This window comes from Pogona vitticeps, chromosome 2 (genome assembly GCF_051106095.1).
Source record: "Pogona vitticeps strain Pit_001003342236 chromosome 2, PviZW2.1, whole genome shotgun sequence".
NCBI lineage: Eukaryota > Metazoa > Chordata > Lepidosauria > Squamata > Agamidae > Pogona > Pogona vitticeps.
The window spans coordinates 229,048,116-229,073,259 of NC_135784.1; the positions used below are offsets into that span (position 1 = coordinate 229,048,116).

The following is a 25,144-nucleotide window of genomic DNA, read 5'->3' on the forward strand; positions in this document are numbered from 1 at the left end:
AACCTCAGAGCAACATGAGCAAGTCCTGAAGTGTTTGGGAATCAAATTTAGGCCAAGGTTGCATCAGGACTAGAAATAGCCCACCATCCATTTTTAAAAATAAAAAGAGCAAAAAAAAAAAAGCATATGGATAGACAGTCATCTGAAGAGATGCAGGAGTCATCTTTATATACTGTATAGTTTATATATACCTTTTTTATAGAGAGAGAGAAAGAAAGAAACTGTGCTTTTGACCTGGGGTTCAATCCCAGGTAGATGGTTCAAGCTTGACTCAGCCTTTCATCCTTCTGAGATCAGTAAATTCAGCACCCCGCTCACTAGGAGGAGGGCAATGTGTAGCCTGCGCAATTAACTTATAAACCATGCAGAGAGTGCCTTAAGCATTATGGGGCAGTATATACACTAAAAATACTAAGCAGATAGGCAGAACATTTTTAAACTTTCTAAATGTAAACTGAAAGAAGAATAATTTTAAAAAGATTTCAATATTCATTATTCAGTACTATATTTCAATATTTATTATTCACTGAATTATATATTATTTAGTGTACTGCACTAAACACTACACGATTTAAAAAGCAAGAAAAATCCTTGTCCTCAGCCTTACTGTCTAATAGATATGACAACAAGAGATAGAAAGGAAGAAAGCCAATAAGATTATTCAGGCCAATTATTCAGTAACAGTTCCAGAATTTTGTTTCTTCTAGCAAAAGTCAAACACTTGTACCACCAGACCATGGATATGGGACAAGTGTTTGACTTTTGCTAGAAGAAACACCAGCAAGGTTAACAAGCAGTCGGCAAACCTTTCTGGAAATATTTGAAATTATGATCTAAGAACAAGTACAGTGGTGCCCCGCATGACAACAACCCCGCTAAACGAAGAATCCGCAGGACGATGACTTTTTGTGATCGCTATAGCGATTCGCAAAACAGTCATTTCAATGGGGGATTTTCACTTCCATGCTTCGCGCCCCATTTGTTCACAAGATGACTATTTTTCCAGCTGATCGTCGGGTTCCTAAAATGGCTGCCCTGTATCTTCCAAACCCATGCTTTGCAGGGCAGCCATTTTATCAGCTGATCGGCACTCGGAAAATGGCTTCCCCTATGGGCGATCTTTGCTGGATGAGATAATTTCCCCATTGGAATGCATTAAATGGGTTTCAATGCATTCCAATGGGGAATTGTTTTTCGCATGACGACGATTTCGCTTAACAGCAATTTCAGGGGAACGGATAATCATCATCAAGCAGGGCACCACTGTATGCTTTTCCTTCAAACATGACAGCAAAAACTATAGCCTACCATCATGTTCTCAATGTAAAATAGCTAATCGCATCGCGTAGATGCCTTTAAAAGAGGATTGGACAGATTTCTGGAGGAAAAGTCCATTGCAGATTACAATCCATAATGGGGATGTATAATCTCCAGGCTTAAAAGGAAGGTACAGTAGTGCCCCGCATGACAACGATAATCCGTTCTGGGAAGATCGCTGTTAAATAAAATCATCATGCAAAAAGCCTTTCACCATTGGAATGCATTGAAACCCGTTTAATGTGTTCCAATGGGGAAAAAACTTCCTCGTCCAGCGAAGATCGCCCATACGGAAGCCATTTTGTGAGCGCTGATCAGCTGTTAAAATGGCTGCCCTGAGAAGCATGGGTCCGGAAAACACAGGGCAGCCATTTTACGAAGCTGACGATCGTCAGAAAAAATCGTCATCTTGAGAATAAACGGTCCACAAGCACAGACCAAATCATTGTCAAGCGGAATTCCCCCATAAGAATGACTGTTTTACAAATCGCTATAGCGATCGCAAAAAGTCACTGTCATGCGGTTTAGTCGTACAGTGGGGTTGTCGTCTAGCAAGGTACCACTGTACTTCATAATGTCAGATGCAGGGGATGGGTATCAGGAGACAGCTATCTAGTTGTCTCGTATGCACCCAGAGGCATCTGGTGGGGCCACTGTGAGATACAGGAAGCGGGACTAGATGGGCTCTTGGCCTGATCCAGCAGGACTCTCCTTAGGTTGTTATCGAATGAACCAAATTTTTGGAAGTTGATAGGGAGATACTTCTCTCAGAGAGCCTTTTAGATTGTCAATCCAATTTCACCAGTAGTATGGGTCTTACATTTTAGTGGCATCTTTGTGAGTGACATGCATCCACAGAATACAAATGAGATTCCACCTAGTATCTCAGAATGGACCCCTGTCTCTCCTGCAGAAATTGGGGTTTGAGCTTGATTTGTCATAATGGCAGGGCCCCAGGTGAAGATATGATTCCCACAGAGGTTCACCCTATTGACATTAACTGGTGGTCCCCTATTTTAGCCAATTTGTTTAGCTACATTAACTGCACAAGAAATCTTCCCCCAGGATGACACAGCAGTATAATTATGCTGCTTTTTAAGAAAGGTGACCCATGAAACCCCGGTGACTATAGACCAATTTACCTCCTTGATGTGGCTTCCAAACTTTATTTATTTTATTTATTTATTTATTTATTTGATTTATACCCCACCCCCCTAGACAGCGTCTACTCGGGGCGGCTTACAAAATCATAAAATATCATAAGATAACAATAAAAACAGCACAATCAAAATAAACAACATTCATAATCAAAAAACATTTGAACATTAATATAGCGTGATCAAGATGGGGAATAAAAGAACAGAAAAGATAGAATTCAAGAACTGACATGAGGGAAAGCCTGCCTGAAGAGCCAAGTTTTTTAATGGCTCTTAAAAACACCCAGCGAGGGAGCCAGGCAGATCTCTGATGGAAGATTGTTCCATAGTCAAGGGGCCACTGCTGGGAAAACCCGGTTTCTTGTTTTTTCTTTCCGGGCCTCTCTCGGCACTAGGCCCCTCAACCGACCATCTGGGCTATACCGAGTAATTCAGGTAGATCTGGGTGGGAGAAGGCGATCTGCCAAATACAGAGGTCCCAAACTGTTTAGGGATTTATACGTCATCATTAATACTTTGAAGTCGATGCGGAAGGAATGGGCAGCCAGTGTAGGGCAGCCAGATTGGGAGAGATAAGCTGGTGTTTTCTCACTCCACTAAGAAGTCTGGCTGCCGCGTTCTGCACCATTTGAAGTTTCCGCATCAGTCTCAAAGGTAGCCCCACGTAGAGTGCATTGCAGTGGTCTAATCGCGAGATTACAAGCGCGTGGACGAGAGTAGTGAGGGATTCCCCATCAAGGTAGGGTCGCAGCTGGGTCATCTGCCACAGATGAAAATAGGCGGAGCAGGCCAAGGACACCACTTGGGTTTCCACGGTAAGCGCCGGGTCCAGATGTATCCCCAAGCTGCAGACCTCACTCCATGTGGTGAGAGACACCCCCCAAAAGAGAGGGAGTCTCCCAAACGACCAATGGGGGGGCACCCACCCTCAAGACCTCCGTCTTCTCCGGTTTCAGCGTCAACCCATTCAGCTGCATCCATTGCAGTACAGTGTCCAGGCAGCGCTGAAGGGACAGAACGGCATCCACTGAAGTAGGTGAAAAGGAGATGTAAAGCTGGATGTCATCAGCATATTGACGGCACGAAGCCCCACACCCCCTGATGACCCGTCCCAGCAGCCTCATATAGATATTAAACAGCATTGGGGAGATAATCACCCCCTGTGGAACCCCACAATTGAGACTCCATGGGGCCGAGACACTCTCCCCAAGCTGTACTCTCTGGGGATGGTCCTCCAAGAAGGAATGGAGCCAGGCAAGAGCCAGGCCACCGATTCCCAGCTCAGAGAGCCTCCCCAGGAGGATACCATGGTTGACGGTATCAAAGGCGGCTGAGATATTGAGGAGGACCAACAAGAACATATTGCCCGTCAGCCTCCCTCAGCAGGTCATCCAACAGTGCGACCAGTGCCGTTTCTGTACCGTGGCGCAGCCTGAATCCCGATTGAAATGGATCCAGAGCATTAGTTTCATCCAGAAGCGCCTGAAGCTGATAAGCCACCACCCTCTCTACCACTTTGCTAAGGAAAGAAACATTGGCGACGGGCCTATAATTGCCAATTTCGTCCGCCGCCAAATTTGGTTTCTTTCTAATAGGCCTAATGAGTGTCTCCTTGAGGGCAAGAGGAACCTTGCCCTCCTGGAGAGACCCATTAATTATCACACTGACCCATTCCATTGTTATAGGCCTGGCTGCTTTGATTAGCCAGGCCGGCCAAGGGTCAAGAGAGGAAGTGGCAGGCCTTCCCCTCAGCTGATTCCTGACATCATCATGGGTCTGCTTTGCACCTTTTCCTTGGAGAAACAGGAACTTGTTTATGGCCCTATGCTCTTCCACACTGAACTTTTCTGGAGGTGCCATGTTCACTTTGGACCAGAAAATGAAAGTAAAAATCATAGGTAGTTGACTTTTGCACCATTGAATATAGACAAATTGGCCAATACACCCTACAATTTATAATTTCCTAGCTCAATTTTTTTCTGGGTAAGGCTCAATACTTATCAGCACCCCCTCATAAGCATATCCTTGCATAGGAGCACTAGCTCTGGACACAATATTTCTCCTAAACAACCTCTACCATTTCCACAAATGTAAAAATGATAAGACCATACTTGTAATACTGTGTATGCCCTTTTAGGAAGAAGCATTTTGTTTCTGTCATGGTGGGAGCCAGATTCTTTAGTAGAGTGAATGAAATGGGATGTCAAATTAGGAAGATGATGAACCACTCTCCAAGCCTAATCAATAGTGTAGCAATTTGATACTTTTTTTAAAAAGAAGCCAAAAATCTACATCTATGTAGTTCTTTGAACTCCAGCCATTGCATTATAACCAAGCTTGTCAGTTACATATCAAGAATTCAAGACATTTGTAAAGCATAATATTATATTACACTGAATTACTGCATATACCTTGGCAGAGATTTTTTCTAAAAACTGAAGTCTCATAGAATAGTAACGTTAATATATTATGGAAACTATATTAACTCCATTAGTTTGTTTACACTACTTTTACTGGCAGAAACAAAGCCACATATTCTATTTATTGAATTTTGTTTCCCATGATGATGTAAGTATACCAAGCAGTTGCTCCCCTGCATTGCCTCATTCTAGCCACACCATACTTTTTCCATTCTTACTAAATACATGAAAATCCCTGATCTGAATAAATACAAGATCTAGATTGTAAATTTAGAAGCAATTTTACTAACAGGATACAACATACATGAAATGTATGCTTGTGCAAGGGTACCACCTGGTGGCTAGAAAAAAAGTCAATCTATTAAAAAACAAAGCTTTCTAGATGGTATTTCCCTACACTTTTACCTCCATATTTGTTTATAGATAATAGCATCTGAGTTCTATTTGGCAATCCTATATAATTGTATATGGAAATATACTGCATTCAGCTCAATGTGATACTTTCCTGAGTAAGCATGTGTAGGATTATATTTTCAGTCCAACATCACTTCATTTTATTCTTTTATTTTACATTTTACCTATCTAATTTCTTGCTACAGTTGGATTATTCTGCCCTTTTCACTGCTCTAATATCAATAACTTTCTTATCTTTGTGAAGTCTCATGCTTTGTGTACGACATATTCATCTGGTCACTAGTGAAACAGGAAACACCATAGGAACTTTAAGTTACTCCTTCAAAGAAGACACAAAGACTACTGTATTTCTAGTTCCCTAGAGGCATCTGTCTCCAGAAATAAAGTAATGGCTTCAAATCATACGACATGGATATATGCACAAAAGAAATGGAAATTGGATAATACCCAAACTGTGATTCTTATTCATGATGAGAAACAAAGCAACACTGGATAATTTTGGATAAGCACACATACTTCATTGTATACGCTTCCATTAATATCTGCTCCATAGATTGGTGCCACAAAATTTAAATTCTTCCAGTATTTACGCTCTAAGTCTTCATAGTCTAAATATCTTGGAGTACAGTATCTATAGATGGAAAGAGAAAAAGAGACTTTTACAAATTTCCAAAATCATGATTTGTGTGTTTCATATCTGTGACGTTTACCACGTAACTCCAGCTTGTTTCCCCAAACAAAGGGCCCATGCTACACTTTCCCACCAGCAGATAATAATTGCGATGTTCCCCCTTTTTCTTACTGCCACCAGTGGATTTCCTATACCCACAATATATAAAGAACTTTATTCAGACACTTGTCAGGTTGCTGCTAACAGAACTGATTTATTGAAAGGTATTAACTTTAATTATAAACACAGATATTCTTTATTCAATGCATACAATATAATCATTCAATCATCATATATCTTGCCACCTTCACCACCTGCTCTATCTATTTATCTTGACCAGCTTATTTCCATTATTATTTCTTCTCACTATCTCCCTGACAATCTCTCTATCTCACTCTGCTTCTTTCTGCTTCTCTGCCTCTTTCTCTCTTCTGCCAAAACCTCCTTAGATCTGCTGACTCCGCCCCTCCACTCCTCTCATAGGCTCATGCTAATGAGAGCCAGACTGTGAGTGACAGGAGTGGTGTGGGGCAACCGTCACAATATCCCTTTCAGAACCTGTAACAATAACTGGCCAAACTTCCAAGCCAGTTTTAGAAAATATATAGTATGCCATCTCAACTCAACTGCATCATTCAGTACAGCTTATAAACAATGCTTTTTTTAAACAGCAATTTCAAAACAGGAGGGGGGGAAACTGTTCTAAACCTATGCATAAAAATAATCTGCCTGGCAAACAAAATGCTTCCTGGGAAGAAGATAGTTCTGGTTCACTGGGTAAAAACCACTGGAGTATCTCTACAATGCAAAGGCAAACATAGGGAAGGCATTTTCTTGCTCTGACCACTTGTACCTCAGACACAGAGAAGGGCATGATCATACAGAAGGAAACAGTCCTTCAAGTACAGTGGTGCCCCGCATAGCGAAGATAATCCGTTCCGAAAAAATTGTCGCTATGCAGAGCAAAAAAGCCCATAGGAACGCATTAAAACACATTTAATGCGTTCCTATGGGCAAAAAACTCACCTTTATGCCGAAATCCTCAATGCGGCCACCATTTTCGCTGCCCAGTAAGCGAGGAAAGGGCGCGAAAACACAGCGAGCGGCCATTTTCTTTACCCAGCGGCCATTTTGGAACCGCCGAGCAGCTGTTTAAAAAAACATCACTATGCGAAAATTGGTAAGCGAAACGCTTACCGATCATTGCAAAGCGATGTTTTACCATTAGAAACATCGCAATGCGATTGCTTTTGTGATCACAAAAAACACATTGCTATGCGGATTCGTCGTTAAACGAATTGCTCATTATGCGGGGCACCACTATACCTTTAACCCATTCAGGGCTCCTAGATACACAAGGAAGCTTGCAATTTTCTTTCCTCTACACTAAATATGCAGGAATACATAAATTCAAAAATATTGCAAACTCAATTGTATGAAAATAAGGTTACAATAAACATTCATCAGGCAAAAACAAAACAAAATAAAAAATACAAAAATGTTGTGATACCTTAATAAACATTCGGTAAACACTCCATTATGTGTCTGGTTTTATATTTTAAAAGTCCCTTTGAAGCAAATGGGAGGGGAGGGGGTTTCCATGCTTATCCAAAACACATACAGTCATGTGAAAAATAAAGTACACCCTCTTTGCAGTTTATGGTTTTATGTATCAGGAAATAATAAAAATCATCTAGTCCTTAGCAGGCCAAAAAATTAGGTAAATACAACCATGGAGGAACAACAGCACATATAACACTTTGTCCTGATTTATTTTACAAAAATAAAGCAAAATGGAGAAGCCATGTGTGAAAAACTAAGTACACCTTATGATTCAATAGCTCATGGAACCACCTTTAATAGCAATAACTTGAAGTAATGGTTTTCTGTATTACTTTATCAATCTCTCACATCATTGCGGAGGAATTTTGGCCCACACTTCTTGACAATGTTGCTTCAGTTCACTGAAGTTTGTAGACATTTATTTATGCACAGCTCCCTTAAGATCCCCACACAGCATTGCAGTCAGGTTGAGGTCTGGTCTTTGACTGGGCCATTGCAACACCTGGGTTCTTTTCTTTTTCAGCCATTCTGTTATAAATTTGCTGATGTGCTTGGGATCTTTGTCCTGTTACATGACCCGATTTTGGCCAAGCTTTAGCTGTCAGACATATGGCCTCACATTTAATAGAATAGAATAGAATAGAATAGAATAGAATAGAATAGAATTTACTTTATTGTCATTGTACTTCCATACAATGAAATTAAATGCCATCTCCAGTACAATGATAAAACACAAAAACATAGCATCCATAACATGAAAACATAGCACATTACACATAAAACACATCCCTCTCATTCACATCCACATCCTTCACATTCAATTTCCCATAGCACAACACATTAGTATTGCACTATACAATGGAACTCTAGAATAGCAACTCTAGAATACTTTGGTATACAGAGGAGTTCATCGTTGATTCAATGACTGCAATGCGTCCAGGTCCTATGGCTGCAAAACAAGCAAAAATCACACCACCACCACCACCCCCATGCTTGACTGTTAGTATGAGGTCTTTATGCTCATAAGCTGTGTTTGGTTATCATCAAATGTGGAACTGTGCATTGTGGCCACACATCTCCACTTTGGTCTCATCTGTCCAAAGGACATTGTTCCAGAAGTCTTGTGGTTTGTCCAGATGCAACTTTGCAAACCTAAGCCATGTTTGGCATGTTCTTCTTAGAGAAAAGAGGCTTTCCCTTCACAACCTTTCCGAACAAACCTTATTGGTTCAGTCTTTTTCGAATTGTACTGACATTAACTCTAACATTTAACATGATATCTGAGGCCTGAAGAGTCTTGTAACTCAATGTTGTTGTTGTTTGCAGTTTCTCTGAGCATTGTATAGTCTCACCTTGGGGTGAATTTGCTTGGACATCCACTCCTGGGAAGATTGGCAAATGAATGTTTTCCACTTGTGGATAATTTTCTTCACTGTAGAATGATGGGCTTTAAATTGTTGGAAATTGCCTTACAACCCTTTCCAGATTGATGGGCAGCAACAATTACTTCTCTATGATCACTGCTGATGTGTTTCCTCCTTGGCATTATGTAAACACACATCTGAATGCTCCAGACCAGCAAACTGCTGAAACTATGGCTTTTATAGAGGTGGGCACACTTGCTGATGATTAATTACACAACGACATCTGGTCAGTAGCACCTAACTGCTACTTAGTCTCTCAATTCCTAGGGAAGCAGTAAGGATCTACTTAGTTTTTTCACACATGGCTTCTCCATTTTGTCTTTATTTTTGTAAAACAAATCATGACAGTGTAATATGTCATGTGTAGTACATCTGAGGTTGTATTTACCTAATTGTCAGACCTGCTAAGAACCAGATTATTTTTATTATGTCCTGATATGTAAAACTACAGACTTCAAAGAGGGTGTACTTTCTTTTTCACATGACTGTAATTATTTTTATAGCAATTAAATATCCTAGTATGACAACTTTACATGGGCTTATTTTTAATACAACAAATGCAAAAAGTGAGATGTAGCTACGTAAACGCATCATAACCAATTACTGGAACAAAGATACTCAAAGATGGGTTAAGATTATTCCAATTTCAGATGGTTTCACTAGTTTCAGCTTTGTTTTTTCTGAAAATTTTTGTTTAGCAGTTCTGTACTACTGCACTGTCAGAATTGGCTATAACTGATAAAATTATTATACAGTAAACTCAACTATATAAGTACCAGCAACACACCAATGCATACCAATATTGTTCAAAATGAAACATCCAAAACATACTGCATTATTTTGAAAAACAGGTTTTCTGTGAAATAATCTATATATACACAAAACAAATATATAGTGTATTTTCCCTCCTATAAATGTCATACTGGCTAAAATCCTGTTGCACAGTTACACAAATGGTGTGACCTTTAGAAGACAATTGCCGTAATTTAAGAAATATGTGTAGACCTTATCCACTGCATGTCAAGTCATGTAACAGAGAATGTCTGGAAATTTCTGAATTTACTCCAGTTCACCATTTGCATAATCATATAACAGGAATTCAGCCTTTAAGTTGTTTTCCTGGTATGAACACACATGCAAAAAAGGCATTTTGTCCTAAACCTTCTGCCATCATAAAGTGATAATTTTACTAACTCTTCACTTGATGTACAGCAGGCTTTAGAGGTAGCATAAACGTGATCCTGTGTTAATTTGCATAACTATATTATTTCTTTACTTAGAAATCATGAAATATAAAACTTCTATTTAAATAATCTGAAACAAAGACTACTGAAACACCACTGGTTCACTCTACAAGAGCAACCACATAATCTTTACTTCAGAAAAAGCATGGAATGAATATACCCACTTGTCACTGTTGGCAAGTTGTCTAAATTCCTTCACAGTCATTGGCTTTTTCTGGATGTTGTACTGAGTGAAAAGGCCTGACTGGCCAGTAACCATCTGTTGAATTGGAGCTGGAATCATCAGATTATCAATATCATCATAACTCTTCCTTGGTTTCCATTCCTTAGGAGGAATCACCTAAAAGTTTGGAGAAACAACACTTAGAAAATCAACCCTCAGAACAGCCAGAATCCTGTTGGCAACTTGGGGAATCAGCTATTGCCTGTGCCTCATAATACAAACTGTGCTTCATTAGTTAGCAGTAATGTTCAGCTACTGCCGATTTTTCCAATAGTTTTAGTCTGCAGTGTCCTGAACATGCCCTAAAACAAGCTGGACATGAAATTCTATTTCAAAATACTGAAGTACTGGACAACACCAGCAATCATTATGTTAGACTGCACAGGGAAGTCATTGAAATCCACAAACACCAGCAGAGCTTCAACAAAAAAGAAGTAAGTCTAAAACTCAACAAAGCCTGGTTCCCAGCACTGAAAAATACAGCCTGCAAAAGGTCAACAAACTCTACCCAGCTTTTGTCATTTAAGAAGTTTAGTGAGATTCTTTCATTTTATTAATTTCACGAAGTTTTCACAGAATGTATGCACACATGAAAAAGCACAAAATATTACTAAGGAGGCAAAGAAACTATATATTTAAGGTGTTCACACTAAAATCAAATACATAAATATCAGTTCTGACTTTCACAACTATTATACATGCCTTCCTGCTTCAAGCTAAATGGTATGAATATTTTAAAACATTTTTAAAATTCAGATTCAATTTTGTCTATTTTTTTCCAGACAACAGACAGTACATGACTTTGGAGTTAACAAAATAAATATCCAAAAATGTATGCTATAGCATATAAATGGGCACTGATGTGATGATTAGATTTCTGAAGCAGGACTTGGGAAATCTAACTTTAAACTCCCACTTAACGATGAAATTCACTAGATAATTTTGCACCAGTCATATTCTCTCAGCTTGACCCTGACAAGACTGTTCTGAGGATAATCATTTGCCAAAATCCTGTTATGGAGCTTTCCCAGAGCAATAGTTATGGCAATACAGGGAGTTTCACACTAATTAAAGAGTTCTTGTTTCAGTTCTAAATTGTACACAACGTCATCTCACTGTGCATGAGTTGTGAGCAACTCAAAATTGAAGAATGAACTCTCCAATTAGCAACAATCTACTACTTCCAGGAATATCATTCCTACTATACAAGTGGAGCTAAGCAACAGGATATTGACCATGGGAGAAAAAGTACTGTAGGATGGAAATGTTAAAAAAAAATAACTACATTTTATAATGAAAATCTATTAAATCACTCTGTCGAGACAACTTCTATTATGACAAGGTAAAATATTACATAATAGAAACTTGTGCATGAAAACAAATTTTAAGGAAAACTGGTTTACAATTATAAAAGATATCATATGCATGATACAATGAGAAAAGACTTTTGTCTTATACTGTCCTTTGAAGACTTCAGAGATCCTCAGTATGCATTCCTCAATTTCAAAATTTCTAGTACGTGATAAGCAAGTCATGAAGGCAGGACTATATTTCTTCCAACTACTATATAATTTAAACAGCAAAGAGATGAATAGTATAATAGTACCATCACATAATAAAGGCATTCGTCGTTCAGTCATTTAGTCATGTCCGACTCTTTGTGACCCCATGGACCAGAGCACGCCAGGCCCTCCTATCTTCCATTGCCTCCTGGAGTTGTGTCAAATTCATGTTGGTTGCTTCGATGACACTGTCCAACCATCTCATCCTCTGTCGTCCCCTTCTCCTCTTGCCTTCATAGTTTCCCAACATCAAGGTCCTTTCCAGAGACTCTTCTCTTCTCATGAGATGGCCAAAGTATTGGAGCCTCAGCTTCAGGATTTGTCCTTCCAGTGAGCACTCAGGGTTGATTTCCTTTAGAATTGATAGGTTTGTTCTCCTTGCAGTCCAGGGGACTCTCAAGAGCCTCCTCAAGCACCAGAATTCAAAAGCATCAATTCTTCGGCGGTCAGCCTTCTTTATGGTCCAGCTCTCACTTCCATACATCACTACAGGGAAAACCATAGCTTTGAATATGCGGACTTTTGTTGGCAAGGTGATGTCTCTGCTTTTTAAGATGCTATCTAGGTTTGTCATCGCTTTCCTCCCAAGAAACAGGCGGCTTTTAATTTCGTGGCTGCTGTCACCATCTCATTGGTCATGGAGCCCAAGAAAGTGAAATCTCTCACTGCCTCCACAGCTTCCCCTTCTATTTCCCAGGAGGTGATGGGACCAGTGGCCATGATCTTAGTTTTTTTGATGTTGAGCTTCAGACCGTTTTTTGCACTTTCCTCTTTCACTCTCATTACAAGGTTCCTTAATTCTGCCTCAATTTCTGCCATCAGAGTAATATCATCTGCATATTGGAGGTTGTTGATATTTCTTCTGGCAATCCAACTGTGTTACTTGGCCTGCGGTGTAGATGTTTGTATTTTTAGTGGGGACTTTTAGTGGGTGGTGAGTGTTGGGGGATTTTTTAGTGGGTGGGGAGTGTTTGGGGAATTTTATGTGTGTGCATGTGTCTGTGAATTTCATTGTATGGGTATACTGTGTATATACTTACAATGACAATGAATAAATGAATAAGTGAATGAATGAATGAATGAATGAATAAATAAATAAATAAATAAATAAATAAATAAATAAATAAATAAATAAATAAATAAATAAATAAATAAATAAATAAATAAATAATCCCGGGTTGGATTCCTCCAGTCCAGCCTTTCGCATGATGTATTCTGCATATAAGTTGAATAAGCAGGGGGACAATATACAGCCTTGTCATACTCCTTTCCCAATTTTGAACCAATCAGTTGTTCCATGTCCAGTTCTAACTGTTGCTTCCTGTCCCACATATAGGTTTCTCAGGAGGTAGATAAGGTGGTCAGGCACTCCCGTTTCTTTAAGAACTTGCCATAGGTTGCTGTGGTCCACACATTCAAAGGCTTTTGCATAGTCAATGAAGCAGAAGTAGATGTTTTTCTGGAACTCTCTGGCTTTCTCTATAATCCAGCCCATGTTAGCAATTTGGTCTCTAGTTCCTCTGCCCCTTTGGAATCCAGCTTGTACTTCTGGGAGTTCTCGGTCTACATACTGCTGAATTCTACCTTGTAGGATTTTGAGCATAACCTTGCTAGCATGTGAAATGAGTGCAATTGTACGGTAGTTGGAGCATTCTTTGGCACTGCCCTTCTTTCGGATTGGGATGTAAACGGATCTTTTCCAGTCCTCTGGCCACTGCTGAGTTTTCCAAACTTGCTGGCATATTGAATGTAGCACCTTAACAGCATCATCTTTTAAGATTTTAAATAGTTCAGCTGGAATGCCATCACCTCCACTGGCCTTGTTGTTAGCCAGGCTTTCTAAGGCCCACTTGACTTCACTCTCCAGGATGTCTGGCTCAAGGTCAGCAACCACATTATCTGGGTTGTCCGGGATATCCAAATCTTTCTGATATAAGTCCTCTGTGGATTCTTTCCACCTCTTCTTGATGTCTTTTGCTTCTGTTAAGTCCCTTCCATTTTTGTCCTTTATCATGTCCATCCTTGCACAAAACGTTCCTCTAATATCTCCAATTTTCCTGAACAGATCTCTGGTCTTTCCTTTTCTGTTATTTTCCTCTATTTCTTTGCATTGTTCATTTAAGAAGGCCCGCTTGTCTCTCCTTGCTATTCTTTGGAAGTCTGCATTCAATTTTCTGTAACTTTCCCTGTCTCCCTTGCATTTTATTTCCCGTCTCTTCTCTGCTATTTGTAAGGCCTCGTTGGACAGTCACTTTGCTTTCTTGCATTTCCTTTTCTTTGGGATGGTTTTTGTTGCTGCCTCCTGTACAATGTTACAAGTCTCTATCCAAAGTTCTTCAGGCACCCTGTCCACCAAATCTAGTTCCTTAAATCTGTTCTTCACGCCCACTGTGCATTCATAAGGGATTTGGTTTAGACTATACCTCACTAGCCCAGTGGTTTTTCCTACTCTCTTCAGTTGAAGCTTGAATTTTGCTATGAGAAGCTGATGATCAGAGCCACAATCAGCTCCAGGTCTTGTTTTGCTGACTGTATAAGAGCTTCTCTATCTTTGGCTGCAGAGAATATAATTAATCTGATTTTGGTATTGCCCATTATGTGATGTCCATGTGTAGAGTCGCCTCTTGTGTTGTTGGAAAAGAGTGTTTGTGATAACCAGCTTGTTCTCTTGACAAAACTCTATTAGCCTTTGCGCTGCTTCGTTTTGAACTCCAAGGCCAAACTTCCCTGTTGTTCCTTTTATCTCCTGACTCCCTACTTTAGCATTCCAATCCCCTAGAATTAGAAGAACATCTTTCTTTGGTGTCAGTTCTAGAAGGTGTTGTAAATCTTCATAGAATTGGTCAAGTTCAGTCTCCTCAGCATTGGTGGTTGGTGCATAAATTTGTATTACTGCGATGTTGAAAGGTCTGCGTTGGATTCGTATTGACATCATTCTATCGTTTTTGAGATTATATCCCATTACAGCTTTTTGGATTCAAATGTCTTTTGCGTATGCGCTAGCATGTCAAAGTGACAATCTGAAGAGATGGAGGCTGCTGTATCCAGGTAGCCTGTCCGTGTGAACCAGAACCCCAAGGTGAGCAACCTTGTGCCCCTGAGACCCTTAAGGAGAAGGCTGCATAGACCACAGAAAACATTGAGGGGGGATTAATTGATCAGAATCAGCACCTTATTTAAATTGAACATCAATATTCCCTGAACCTTCCAAAAGCAGCTCACTACATTTTTCCACTGGGAAAACCATTTTTGGCAACAGAAGGTTCTAAGGGGGCCAGAGGTCACAAAAGTAGTCTTGGGACCCAAGTGGCCCCAGGCTACATTTTGCATTCTCCTAACGCTAAGCACTGCTCCTCTGATTTCTGCAGCCACTAACACATTCTCATGACCCACTATCAAAACAAATTCTATATCCCTCTTGCTCACAGCTTGGAAATGGCCATAGCTATTCCAGTTGGGTCTGACACTTGTCTACTCATACACATAAATAGGCCATACCAAACTATACATTAAATAAGAATTAAATATTGGTCAGGATTATATTCCCAAGCATCTGTGAAACACCACTGCAGCACACAAAAAAGCATGGTTAAATGTTTAGCATAGCCATGACCTGCCTGTTTCAAGTAATCATGACTCTTTTCCACTCACACTATACTATACATTATTACATTAGTACAATTTCAATACTGCAAGGAAAATGACCTGCACAGACGGCCATCTAATCTGTCAGAGAAGTAGATCACCCTTTATGCATGTAATCATTTAAAGTTATACTTGTTTCAGTACTTACACTTCCCATTACAGGAAAATGTGTGTGCCCAAGAAGCATCTCCCACTATTTTTTTCAGCTTTGAATTAGCTGGTAGAGGCAGGAGTGGATGACAACGCAGTTTGTTTCTTAGAAGGCTTATAGTTCACCAATTACTGTTCTTTGCTTTTAGCTAACTACTGCACTTCTTAAACTATCTGCTTTTGTTCTTTAAAAAAAATTTATATCGTTCACTTTGTCCTTGTTTACATTTCTTTAAACCACTTTCTGCAACTTTACTTTACTTTTATTAGACTTGTACCCCGCCCCCCTAGACAAAGTCTACTCGGGGTGGCTTATATACATAATAAAAAGACAACAATGTAACAGACATAATAAAATCCTACAAAAACTCAAACTTTAACACATTTCTAAAAACATTGCCAAGATGAGATAGCTCAGTATAGAATAGATCATTATCCTTTATCATTACTGCTTTTTAAAATCAACTTTTGATTTTAAAAAGCAGTAATGATAAAGGATAAGGTTCTGTCTCTAAAAGTCTGTGAAAAAATCTGTGTCTTTGTCTCTCTTAGCAGAATCTACTCCATGACAGTCTACAACCTCATTCCCAAGCTGAGTACTGTACCTGTATTATCTATGGATTTGTAACTAACTTCAGTTGAGGTTTTTGTGAGACACAACGGAGCTCAAAATATCTTGAAAGCTCTGGACTTAAAGCCTTTTGATAGGGTAACTGACTCCAAAGGTTGCTAGATGTTAGTGGATCTTGCCCCTTTACTCCCGTCTTCACATCTATACCTTCTATTTGCCCTTTTGCTTTACAGTTAGCTTTAATTTATGCTTTGTTCCCACAGGTTCTGAGATCATGTTGCCAGTAAGGATAAGTCATACAAAAATATTCTCGATTCTTCGCTTTCTCTTTCCCTCTTTTGTTCATGTTATATTTTGCACTGGAGCTAAACTGTCCCCTAAAAAAACATATAGCAAAACAAACCTACTCCACCTGCCAAGAGATAGCAAATTCCATGACAGTCATATGTATAGAAGCACAAAGTTGAATTATGAGTAATCAGAACATTCTGTTTAGCCTCTGCAGGCCAGGGTTACTGATACTATTGAGGGACTCCAGAGGAATAAGGACTGACCTGGGGGTAAAATCAGTTCAGTTCCCTTCCATCACTTTGAAAACACTCTACTTACCTATTCAGTTTTATCGAAGGGATGAAATTGGCCATTTGCCCCAGACACTGAAGTCCTATAAATTGCTTTTGTTTGAAATTGAGTGTAGTAAACTATACGCCATACAGCATTTGGTGTTGTGGTAAAATTCGTTCACAAATGCCAAGTACTCCAAATTTGACTTTGATGTGACAAAGGTAGAAAAGGAAGTTTATAGGAGTTCTCAAAAAGGTAGAATATGAATTCTCAGCCACCATGTTCAGGATCAGGGGGGACAAGAGCTGAGAATTTAGATGCCTTTAAATAATAATTCCCATCCATATTAGTGACATTTTTGCTCTTTCGTGCAAGTACTGTTCTTAAAGAACAGCAAAATAAAAATGATCTATCTAAATGGATTATCCAGTTCTCTGAATAATGTTTACTCCTTTTCTTTTCTCAATAAAACTACAGTGGTGCCTAGCTAGACGGTTACCCCGCATGACAACGAAATCGCTTTATGATGGGTTTTTTGTGATCGCTATAGCGATCGCAAAATGATGGTTCCTATGGGGCTTTTTCGCTCTACGACCACCCACGGCCTCTTTAGAGCACTTTGGAGGTTTTTCCTGCACCGTCAGGAAAAGCCTCCAAAGTGCTCTAAGTGCTCTAAAAGCAAAGCAAAGCATGATGCTTATATACTGCCCCATGGTGCTTCAAGCACTCTCTGGGCGGTTTACAAGTTAATTATGCAGGCTACACATTGCCTCCTCAGCGAGCTGGGTACTCATTTTACTGACCTTGGAAGGATAGAAGGCTGAGTCAACCTTGAGCCGGTTACCTGGGACTGAACCCCGGGTCGTGAGCACAGTTTTGGCTGCAATACAGCAGTTTAACCACTGCGCTACGAGGTTTCGGGGCACCCCTGCCTGAGTTTCCCAGACCGCTGATGGTAGGTCCGCCCACCCTCAGGACCTCTGTCTTGTCCGGGTTCAGCTTCAGCCCATTCTCCTACATCCATTGCAGTACAGACCCCAGACTGCGCTGCAGGGACAGAAGAGCATCCACTGTAGTTGGAAAAAAGGAGATGTAGAGCTGTGTGTCATCAGCATATTGATAGCACGCCGCTCCACACCCGTTGATGACCTCACCCAGCGGCCTCATATAGATGTTAAAGAGCATTGGGGAGAGAGCCAAGCCCTGTGGAACCCCACAATTGAAGGCTCCATGGGGCCAGCTCACTCTCCCCAAGCTGAACTCTCTGAGGACGATCTCCCAGGAAGGATCGGAGCCAGGCCAATACCGAGCCAACAATTCACAACTCGGAGATCCTCCTCAGGAGGATATCGTGGTCGACGGTATCAAAGGCAGCTGAGATATCAAGGATGACCAACAGAGAAGTTTTTCCCCTGTCAGCCTCCCTCAATAGGTCATCATACAGGACAACCAATGCAGTTTCTGTACCATGGCGCAGCCTGCAGCCCGACTGGAAAAGGAGATGTAGAGCTGGGTGTCATCAGCATATTGATGACACGATGCCCCACATCCCCTGATGACCCCACCCAGCAGCCTCATATAGAGCATTGGGGAGATAATCGACCGCTGTGGGGCTCCATGGGGTCGAAACACTCTCCCCAAGCTGAACTCTCTGGGGGCAGTCCTCCAAGAAGGAATGGAGCCAGGCTAGCGCCAAGCCACCGATTCCCAACTCAGAGAGCCTCCCCAGGAGGATACCGTAGTTGATGGTATCAAAGGCCGCTGAGATGTTAAGGAGGACCAGCAGAGACATTTTGCCCGTCAGCCTCCCTCAACAGGTCATCGTACAGGACGACCAATGCCGTTTCTGTACCATGGCGCAGCCTGCAGCCCGACCGGAAAAGATCCAGGGCATTTGTTTCATCCAAGTGCGCTTGGAGCTGATCGGCCACCACCCTCTCTACCACTTTGCTAATTAAAGAAATATTGGCAATGGGCCTGTAATTGCCAATATCATCCACCGCCAGACTGAGTTTCTTTCAAATGGGCCTAATGAGCGTCTCCTTGAGGACGGGGGGAACCCTGCCATCACGAAATGACTCATTAATTATCGCTGTGGCCCATTCAGTTGTTATAGGCCTGGCTGCTTTGATTAGCCAAGCCGGGACAAGGGTCAAGAAAGGAGGTGGTGGCCCGACAGCGAACTAGCGTCTTGTCCACAATGTCTGGCGTCACAGGCAGAAAATGGTCAAAACTCACCAGGCAAGGCGGAGCGCTGGACATCTCTGCACGATCCACTGATGCCAAAAATATTATTATATTATATTATTAATTAATTAATTAATTAATTAATTATATAATTAATATAATATTCTTATCTTAATTTTTGCTCCAAAAATGCACTAGGGCTTATTTTCAGGGGTTGCTTTACTTTTTTCATGTACAACCATCAACGTTTATTCAAATACAGTCATGCCATCTTTTTCTAGTTGTTTCACAATGGTGGAGGGTGGGCTTTCACTTAACTAGGGCTTATTTTGGGGGTAGAGCTTATATTATGAGCATCCTGAAAAATCATGCTAGGGCTTATTTAAAGGTTAGGTCTTATTTTCAGGAAACAGGGTAATTCTAGCACTTTAATACTCTACCATTGCTTCTGGCTGAGGCTCTGGATGAGAACAGTTGATATTTCATCCCTGATTTCCTTAGATTCCAAAGATGGAATCTTTAAAGTCTGAGAGTCGCGAAACACAGAATGAACTAGGCTTAAGTGATGGTGGCAATGTAACTAGCAGAATTGTTGTTAAAATCTTGGTTCATTCACCTTATTCAGAGTTTTAGTACATGATAAGATTACAGTTTGTGGTAAAACAAGATGGCAAAGCTTCAGTGAAATTGCACACATTTTAGGTTAACAATTTGTGTATGGCGGTGTGGGAACATTTTGTATATTACATAGGGCATTTTAGTTTGGCTACCCAAGGAAAAATGAATACTATAGTATGTACAGAATTTCCTAAGACCAGTGTCTTTTGCTGTGTTTGGCTATGTCAACTCTGCTAGGAGACTCTTGTCTTGCCAAACTCTTCCAAAGTAACATGGCAAGATAACAAGTTAACATTTGTGTTTGTGTGGCTATGTAATCTCTACCCATACATGTAACAGGAATCAGTATGGCTGGATAAGTACCTGGGAGACCTAGGTTTATATCCTCTTTTGTCATAAAATTAACTGGGCTCACATGGGAGGTTCTCTTCTCTTCTGTTCAGGCAGCTCTTATTTATCTACAGTGGTGCCTCACTTGACGACGATAATGTGTTCCATTAAAATCGCTGTTAAGCGAAATCGTCATCAAGCGAAATTAAAAACCCATTGAAATGCACTGAAAACCGGTTCAATGCGTTCAAATTGGCGAAATACCTCATCGTGCAGAGAAGATCCTCCATAGGGAGGTCATTTTCTGGTGCCTGTATAGCGAGGAATCCATCCTTAACACAGCGGGGAGCCATTCTACACAGTGGGGAGCCATTTTGAAACCCGACGATCATCTGATTTTGATCATCGTAATGTGAAGAATCGGTTCCCAAAGCAAGGAACTGATCGTCGTAAAGCGGCTTTTCCCCATAAGAACATTGTTTTACAATCACAAAAACCCATCGTAAAGCGGATTCATCGTTTAACGAGGTAATCGTTAAGCGAGGCACCACTGTATTTGTAACAATTATATTCTATTCTTCATCCCCTCCGTTGTATAGAAGCCATAGAACAGAATAGAGAAGTTGTTAATTAACAAAAATCTCCCCACTAGTAACAACATTCAACAGTAGCCATTTTCTGTAATTACATATTATTTGGCCCCACAGCTTGTAGGTGATGAAAGGGATTGTTTCCTCCCTCTGACCTGAAACACCCATCAGTGCTGCTTTGGTTCAGTACCAATGGTCATACATGCTGGGAACCAAAATCAAATGGAGCAACCCTATCCACACTAAAATAAAAGGGTAGCCAGAGATCCAAATAGGTGTGGATACGCATGAAAAAGGGTCAGTTCTGTTCATGATAGCTTATATGTTTTGTAATTGCTGGAAAATAAACAACCTTACTGTGCCAAAAGCAATCCAAAATGCAAGATAAACATCTGATTGTACCCTGAGCTATGTAAGACAGAATTGTGCAAAACAGGGTTGCTTTGAGGTGCTGTATGTCATTTGGGGGAACCTTGCATCCATATGCAAGGACCAATCATACTGCACCTCAAGCAACCCTATTTGACCCTTCCTTCCCTCTCCAGCACTAGCCTCTAGTGGAAGACTGTCCTGTGACATTTTCCTTTGAAGTGGAAGAAAAAGAAAAAAAAATACCAAAAATCCCCCTCCTTGTCTCCTCCTCTGTATTTTGCTTAAGCCGCTTCATGATCTTGGGAAACTGAAAGCTTCTTCTTACTCCCCTGTGGTGGTGGAGGAGAGAGGAAGATTTCAGTATTTTCTTAAACTGGCAAATTGCATTGGCACTGTCTTGGATCTCTAAAAAAACTTTCCTTTCTCTTTCCACCCTACTCTGTTAATTTATTTATTCAGTTTGCATACCATCCATCTGTCTACCAAGGCCACTACATAGAGGAGCAAGTGAAAGCTTTCAATTTCTCAGTATTGTCAAGTGGCTTAAGCAAAGGGACAGCTTAAGCCATTTGCTTGGTGTGATCCTAGTAGCCACTCATGCTGGAACTGAACCAAAATGGAGCCACCTCATCTGTACCAAAAAAAAAAAACAACAACAATCAGTAGCCACCCTATCTGTACCAAAAAAAAAGTAGCCCCTAACAAGGACCCAAAAATGTATGGATAGGAATGGCTGTTTCACAATGGTCTAAACATGTAGTCACCAGGAAAAGGAGTAGAACCAGCCTTCCCCAGAATGGATCAAAACAGAGAGTATAACCGCATCCGATCACATTCTCAGGGATGTCCATTTAGTAACTCAGCCAAAAGTGTCGGTAGGGCAGGTTTCCCCTTTACAGTGCTCTCACTAATACCACTGTGAAATCTGTTTCAGAAAGTTGAGAATCATTTCTGGCACAGATTTTGGGGTATGGAAGAAGATGCAGGGGGAGAAGGGAAGTAAGAGAAAGTCCTGGTATGCAGTACTGGATGGAACCCAATCATGCAGGCCCAGTCCTGCCATTAGTCTTGGTGAGACCATTACCTTCAACTGTGCAGTGCTAGGGTTGGCAAATCTGCCCCTTTCCCTTGTAGTGGCAAATCTTTTCCATTGCCGGCCTCTGGTAGAAGAATGTCCTATAATACTCTCCATCTCTGCTCCTATTCCACTCTGTCCCCTTCTTGCTGTTGCTGTCCTATCTTCCACTATTTCAGAGGGCAAATGGGGACACTCCTACCTTCTCTGTCATGCATAGATGGGTAAGCACGTACATGACTACAGAGATACACACTTCTGCTTCTTTTGGCTAGTAGTCCAACATGCAGGGTCTGTAGCAAGGACTGTATGCTATTGATACCAAATCTGGGAGCAAGCGAGCAGCGTCTGTGTTCTCTTGCTCCAGTTTTTTAGTAGTCCTAATTAGTTTGAAACAGTTTTAGATAGTCTAAACAGTTTATGTTTTTAAGCTTTAAGTTTTAGTTACTCCAACCTCCAGCTTTTTATCTTGGTTTTGGCAAGCCTTTTTAACCTTTTTCTTTTTTAATAACTGCGATAAGAACCTAGGGAGTTTGGCTTCCTAGCGACCGAAGGGGAAGGACGCAGAGAATAGTTTTTGCTCTACTCCACTCTCAACAACAACAACAGCTGCATTCAGCCACAACTTAGAGCTGGAAGATTTATCACTTGCTCTCATTTAAATCAGAACTGAACCTCGGAGGTTTTTACATTTTACATTTTATATCCCACATTTATCATCGATCTAACTTGGAACCTGGAAGCTTACTCAGATGGGCTATTGAAAGACGTTCCCTAACACAAGAAGGAGGACAAGACAGGTAACCCTTACTTGCTAATTTATTGAACAATATGTCTTTGGTTCTGAGAGCCAAGAGAAGGAGGTCCAGCCCCTCCAAAGACCATAAAAAAGGGAAAGCTATTAAGAAGCCAAAAAAACAGCGGCAGGAGCCGGCTGTGCAATCTCACATTGACTCGTTTCTGCAGCCGCCTCAAGAGCCTCAAGAGCCTCAAGAGCCGTCCTCATCTGCCCAAGCTCCAACGCCGTCGGGCCTTTTGCTTCCTCGTGAGGCAAGCAATTCTCCCTCGGACCTAATGGGCTTATCGGCTGCTAAAGACACTCCTTTAAACACCTCCCTTGCCTCTGAGGAGGGTGGTTCTGGCTCTGGCCAATTTCCAAAAGACAAGGAAGGACTGAATGACCATTTTCTATCCTTTCTGCGCGAATATCTGGCTGCATCTAACACTCCATCACGGCCGCAGGGCCCCTTTGCGGACACTTCCCTGTCTCTGGAGCAAAAGTTGGGGGACTCATGCTTGATTGCAGCCCGTGCTTTTTTAGTATTACTGGAAAGGCTGTGCTCAATTGAAAAGCAAATCGCCTCAATTCAAACACACGCGGCGAAAATGGCCGGAGACCAGAGCTCACACCCCTCTGGTGGCAACTTCCGGAAGAGCACTCACTCGGCTGCTAACCTATGCTTCCAAGCCAATACTGCCAGCCTCCTTGAACCTCTAAATGCCAGATCGCCGGCTGTTTCGAAGGAGGACGTTAATGAAGCCAACAACAAAAAAACTCAGCTGATTTGGTCCCCCCGAGATGTGCTCCTGACGCTCCCGGGCAGTGAAGCCCGACAATGGTCCAACAAGCCCAGAATTGCTGAAACATTATCTCTACTACTGGGTCTTAACATAGACGTACTGGATTTAGAGTGTTTTTACTACCTACCAACAGTCAGAGGATATAAGCGGCTCTTTCTTACAATGAAAACTCAGGACCTATGCAACAGAATTTTCAGAAAGAAAAATGATCTGTCTGCCTATTACATCGGGGTCCAGAGAGTCTTCAAGCAGGTGAGTGGGCACCTACGTTTTAAGATGAAGTCCAATTCTTTACATCTGTCAGAACCACCTGCTGAAGAGCCGCCGGGCCTGGAGTGCCGGGATATTAAACCCACCTCAGCACACCATCCAAGGTCAACCTCCATCCACCAGCCCCTTCCCATCGGACAGGCGTCCCATTCTCTCCAAGTTGTTAGTTCGCTGGACGATGTGGAGGCGACCATCAAGAACAATCCATCCCCTCGATCAACCCCACTTTCCCCTGCCTCAGAAAAGAAAGGTGCTGCCTGTGATGAATTGGTGTCCCAGGCCAAAACCCTTCCCACCTTTGGCCTCCAAGACAACCCCACTCCTTCGGTTTTGTGTCCCAAAAAGTCGACGCCTATGAAGCAATTACATGATACCGGGAATGAACCTTCAACAAACATTCCATCCATGGACCCGCCTGACCTTAACTCAATAGTCCCTGCGTCCTCTGCGTCCCAACCTTGACTAGGCTGTCGGCCGCCGTCCCCAGTTGATGCCCCCCCTGTCAAGGGTATCCTGAAACTTTTGTCCTGGAACGTCGCGGGCTGGTCCAAGAAACAGCATAATGCGGAATTTCTCGATTATTTAAGGCAACATGATATCCTCTGTCTCCAAGAGACTTGGACAGACAAAGCAATAACCCTTCCCGGTTATCAAAGCTTTACTTTGCCAGCCTTTCGTAGGGAAAAGCATGGCCGCATGATTGCTGGCCTTGCGATCCTGACTAAAAGCTCTATGAAAACTGAGCTAGTATTGTCTTCTCAAAAAAACAGCAGCTCCCTGGTGGTCCGCATATTAGATAAAAACTTCCCAACGTTGATCATGAATATTTATTTTCCTCCTAATTCTCATAAGCATATTGTTTCCCAGATGTGGGAGCATCTCGAACAGACCGTAGCTGATTTGTCTTTCAAACACCCCCAGGCCAACTTTATCATAGGCGCTGACTTTAATGCCAGGGTTGGCGACGGCCTTGAGATCTTCCAAATGACTCCGAATGGAGGGCTATTGCCTGAGCTGCCATCCTACTATAGCTGGCCCAGAACTTCTAAAGATAAAAAACATAACTCCGCAGGCATTTCCCTTGCCAACTTTAGCATCCAACAAAATTTTCTTTGGCTAAACGGACTTGTTTCATTTGAGCAGGCTAAGGAATTTACTTTTATATCCGAGGCAGGCTGCAGCGTAATCGATTATATC

The 25,144-nt window shown here is 41.4% G+C and overlaps 1 protein-coding gene across 22 annotated transcripts in view; it reads right to left on the minus strand.

Annotated features, from left to right (window-relative positions):
* KDM4C (lysine demethylase 4C) overlaps window positions 1-25,144 on the minus strand; it is a 345,084-nt gene that overhangs the window by 302,082 nt on the left and 17,858 nt on the right. For all 22 annotated transcript variants that reach the window (XR_013541488.1, XR_013541487.1, XR_013541486.1 and 19 more), the window contains 2 exons: window positions 10,374-10,549; window positions 5,825-5,939 (listed from right to left, as the gene is read on the minus strand). Coding sequence is in view for 16 of the 22 variants with exons in the window: in XM_072992136.2 (XP_072848237.2) it covers window positions 5,825-5,939; window positions 10,374-10,549 (291 nt within the window). In the remaining 6 variants the exon portion in view is untranslated. The remainder of the gene's footprint in view (window positions 1-5,824; window positions 5,940-10,373; window positions 10,550-25,144) is intronic.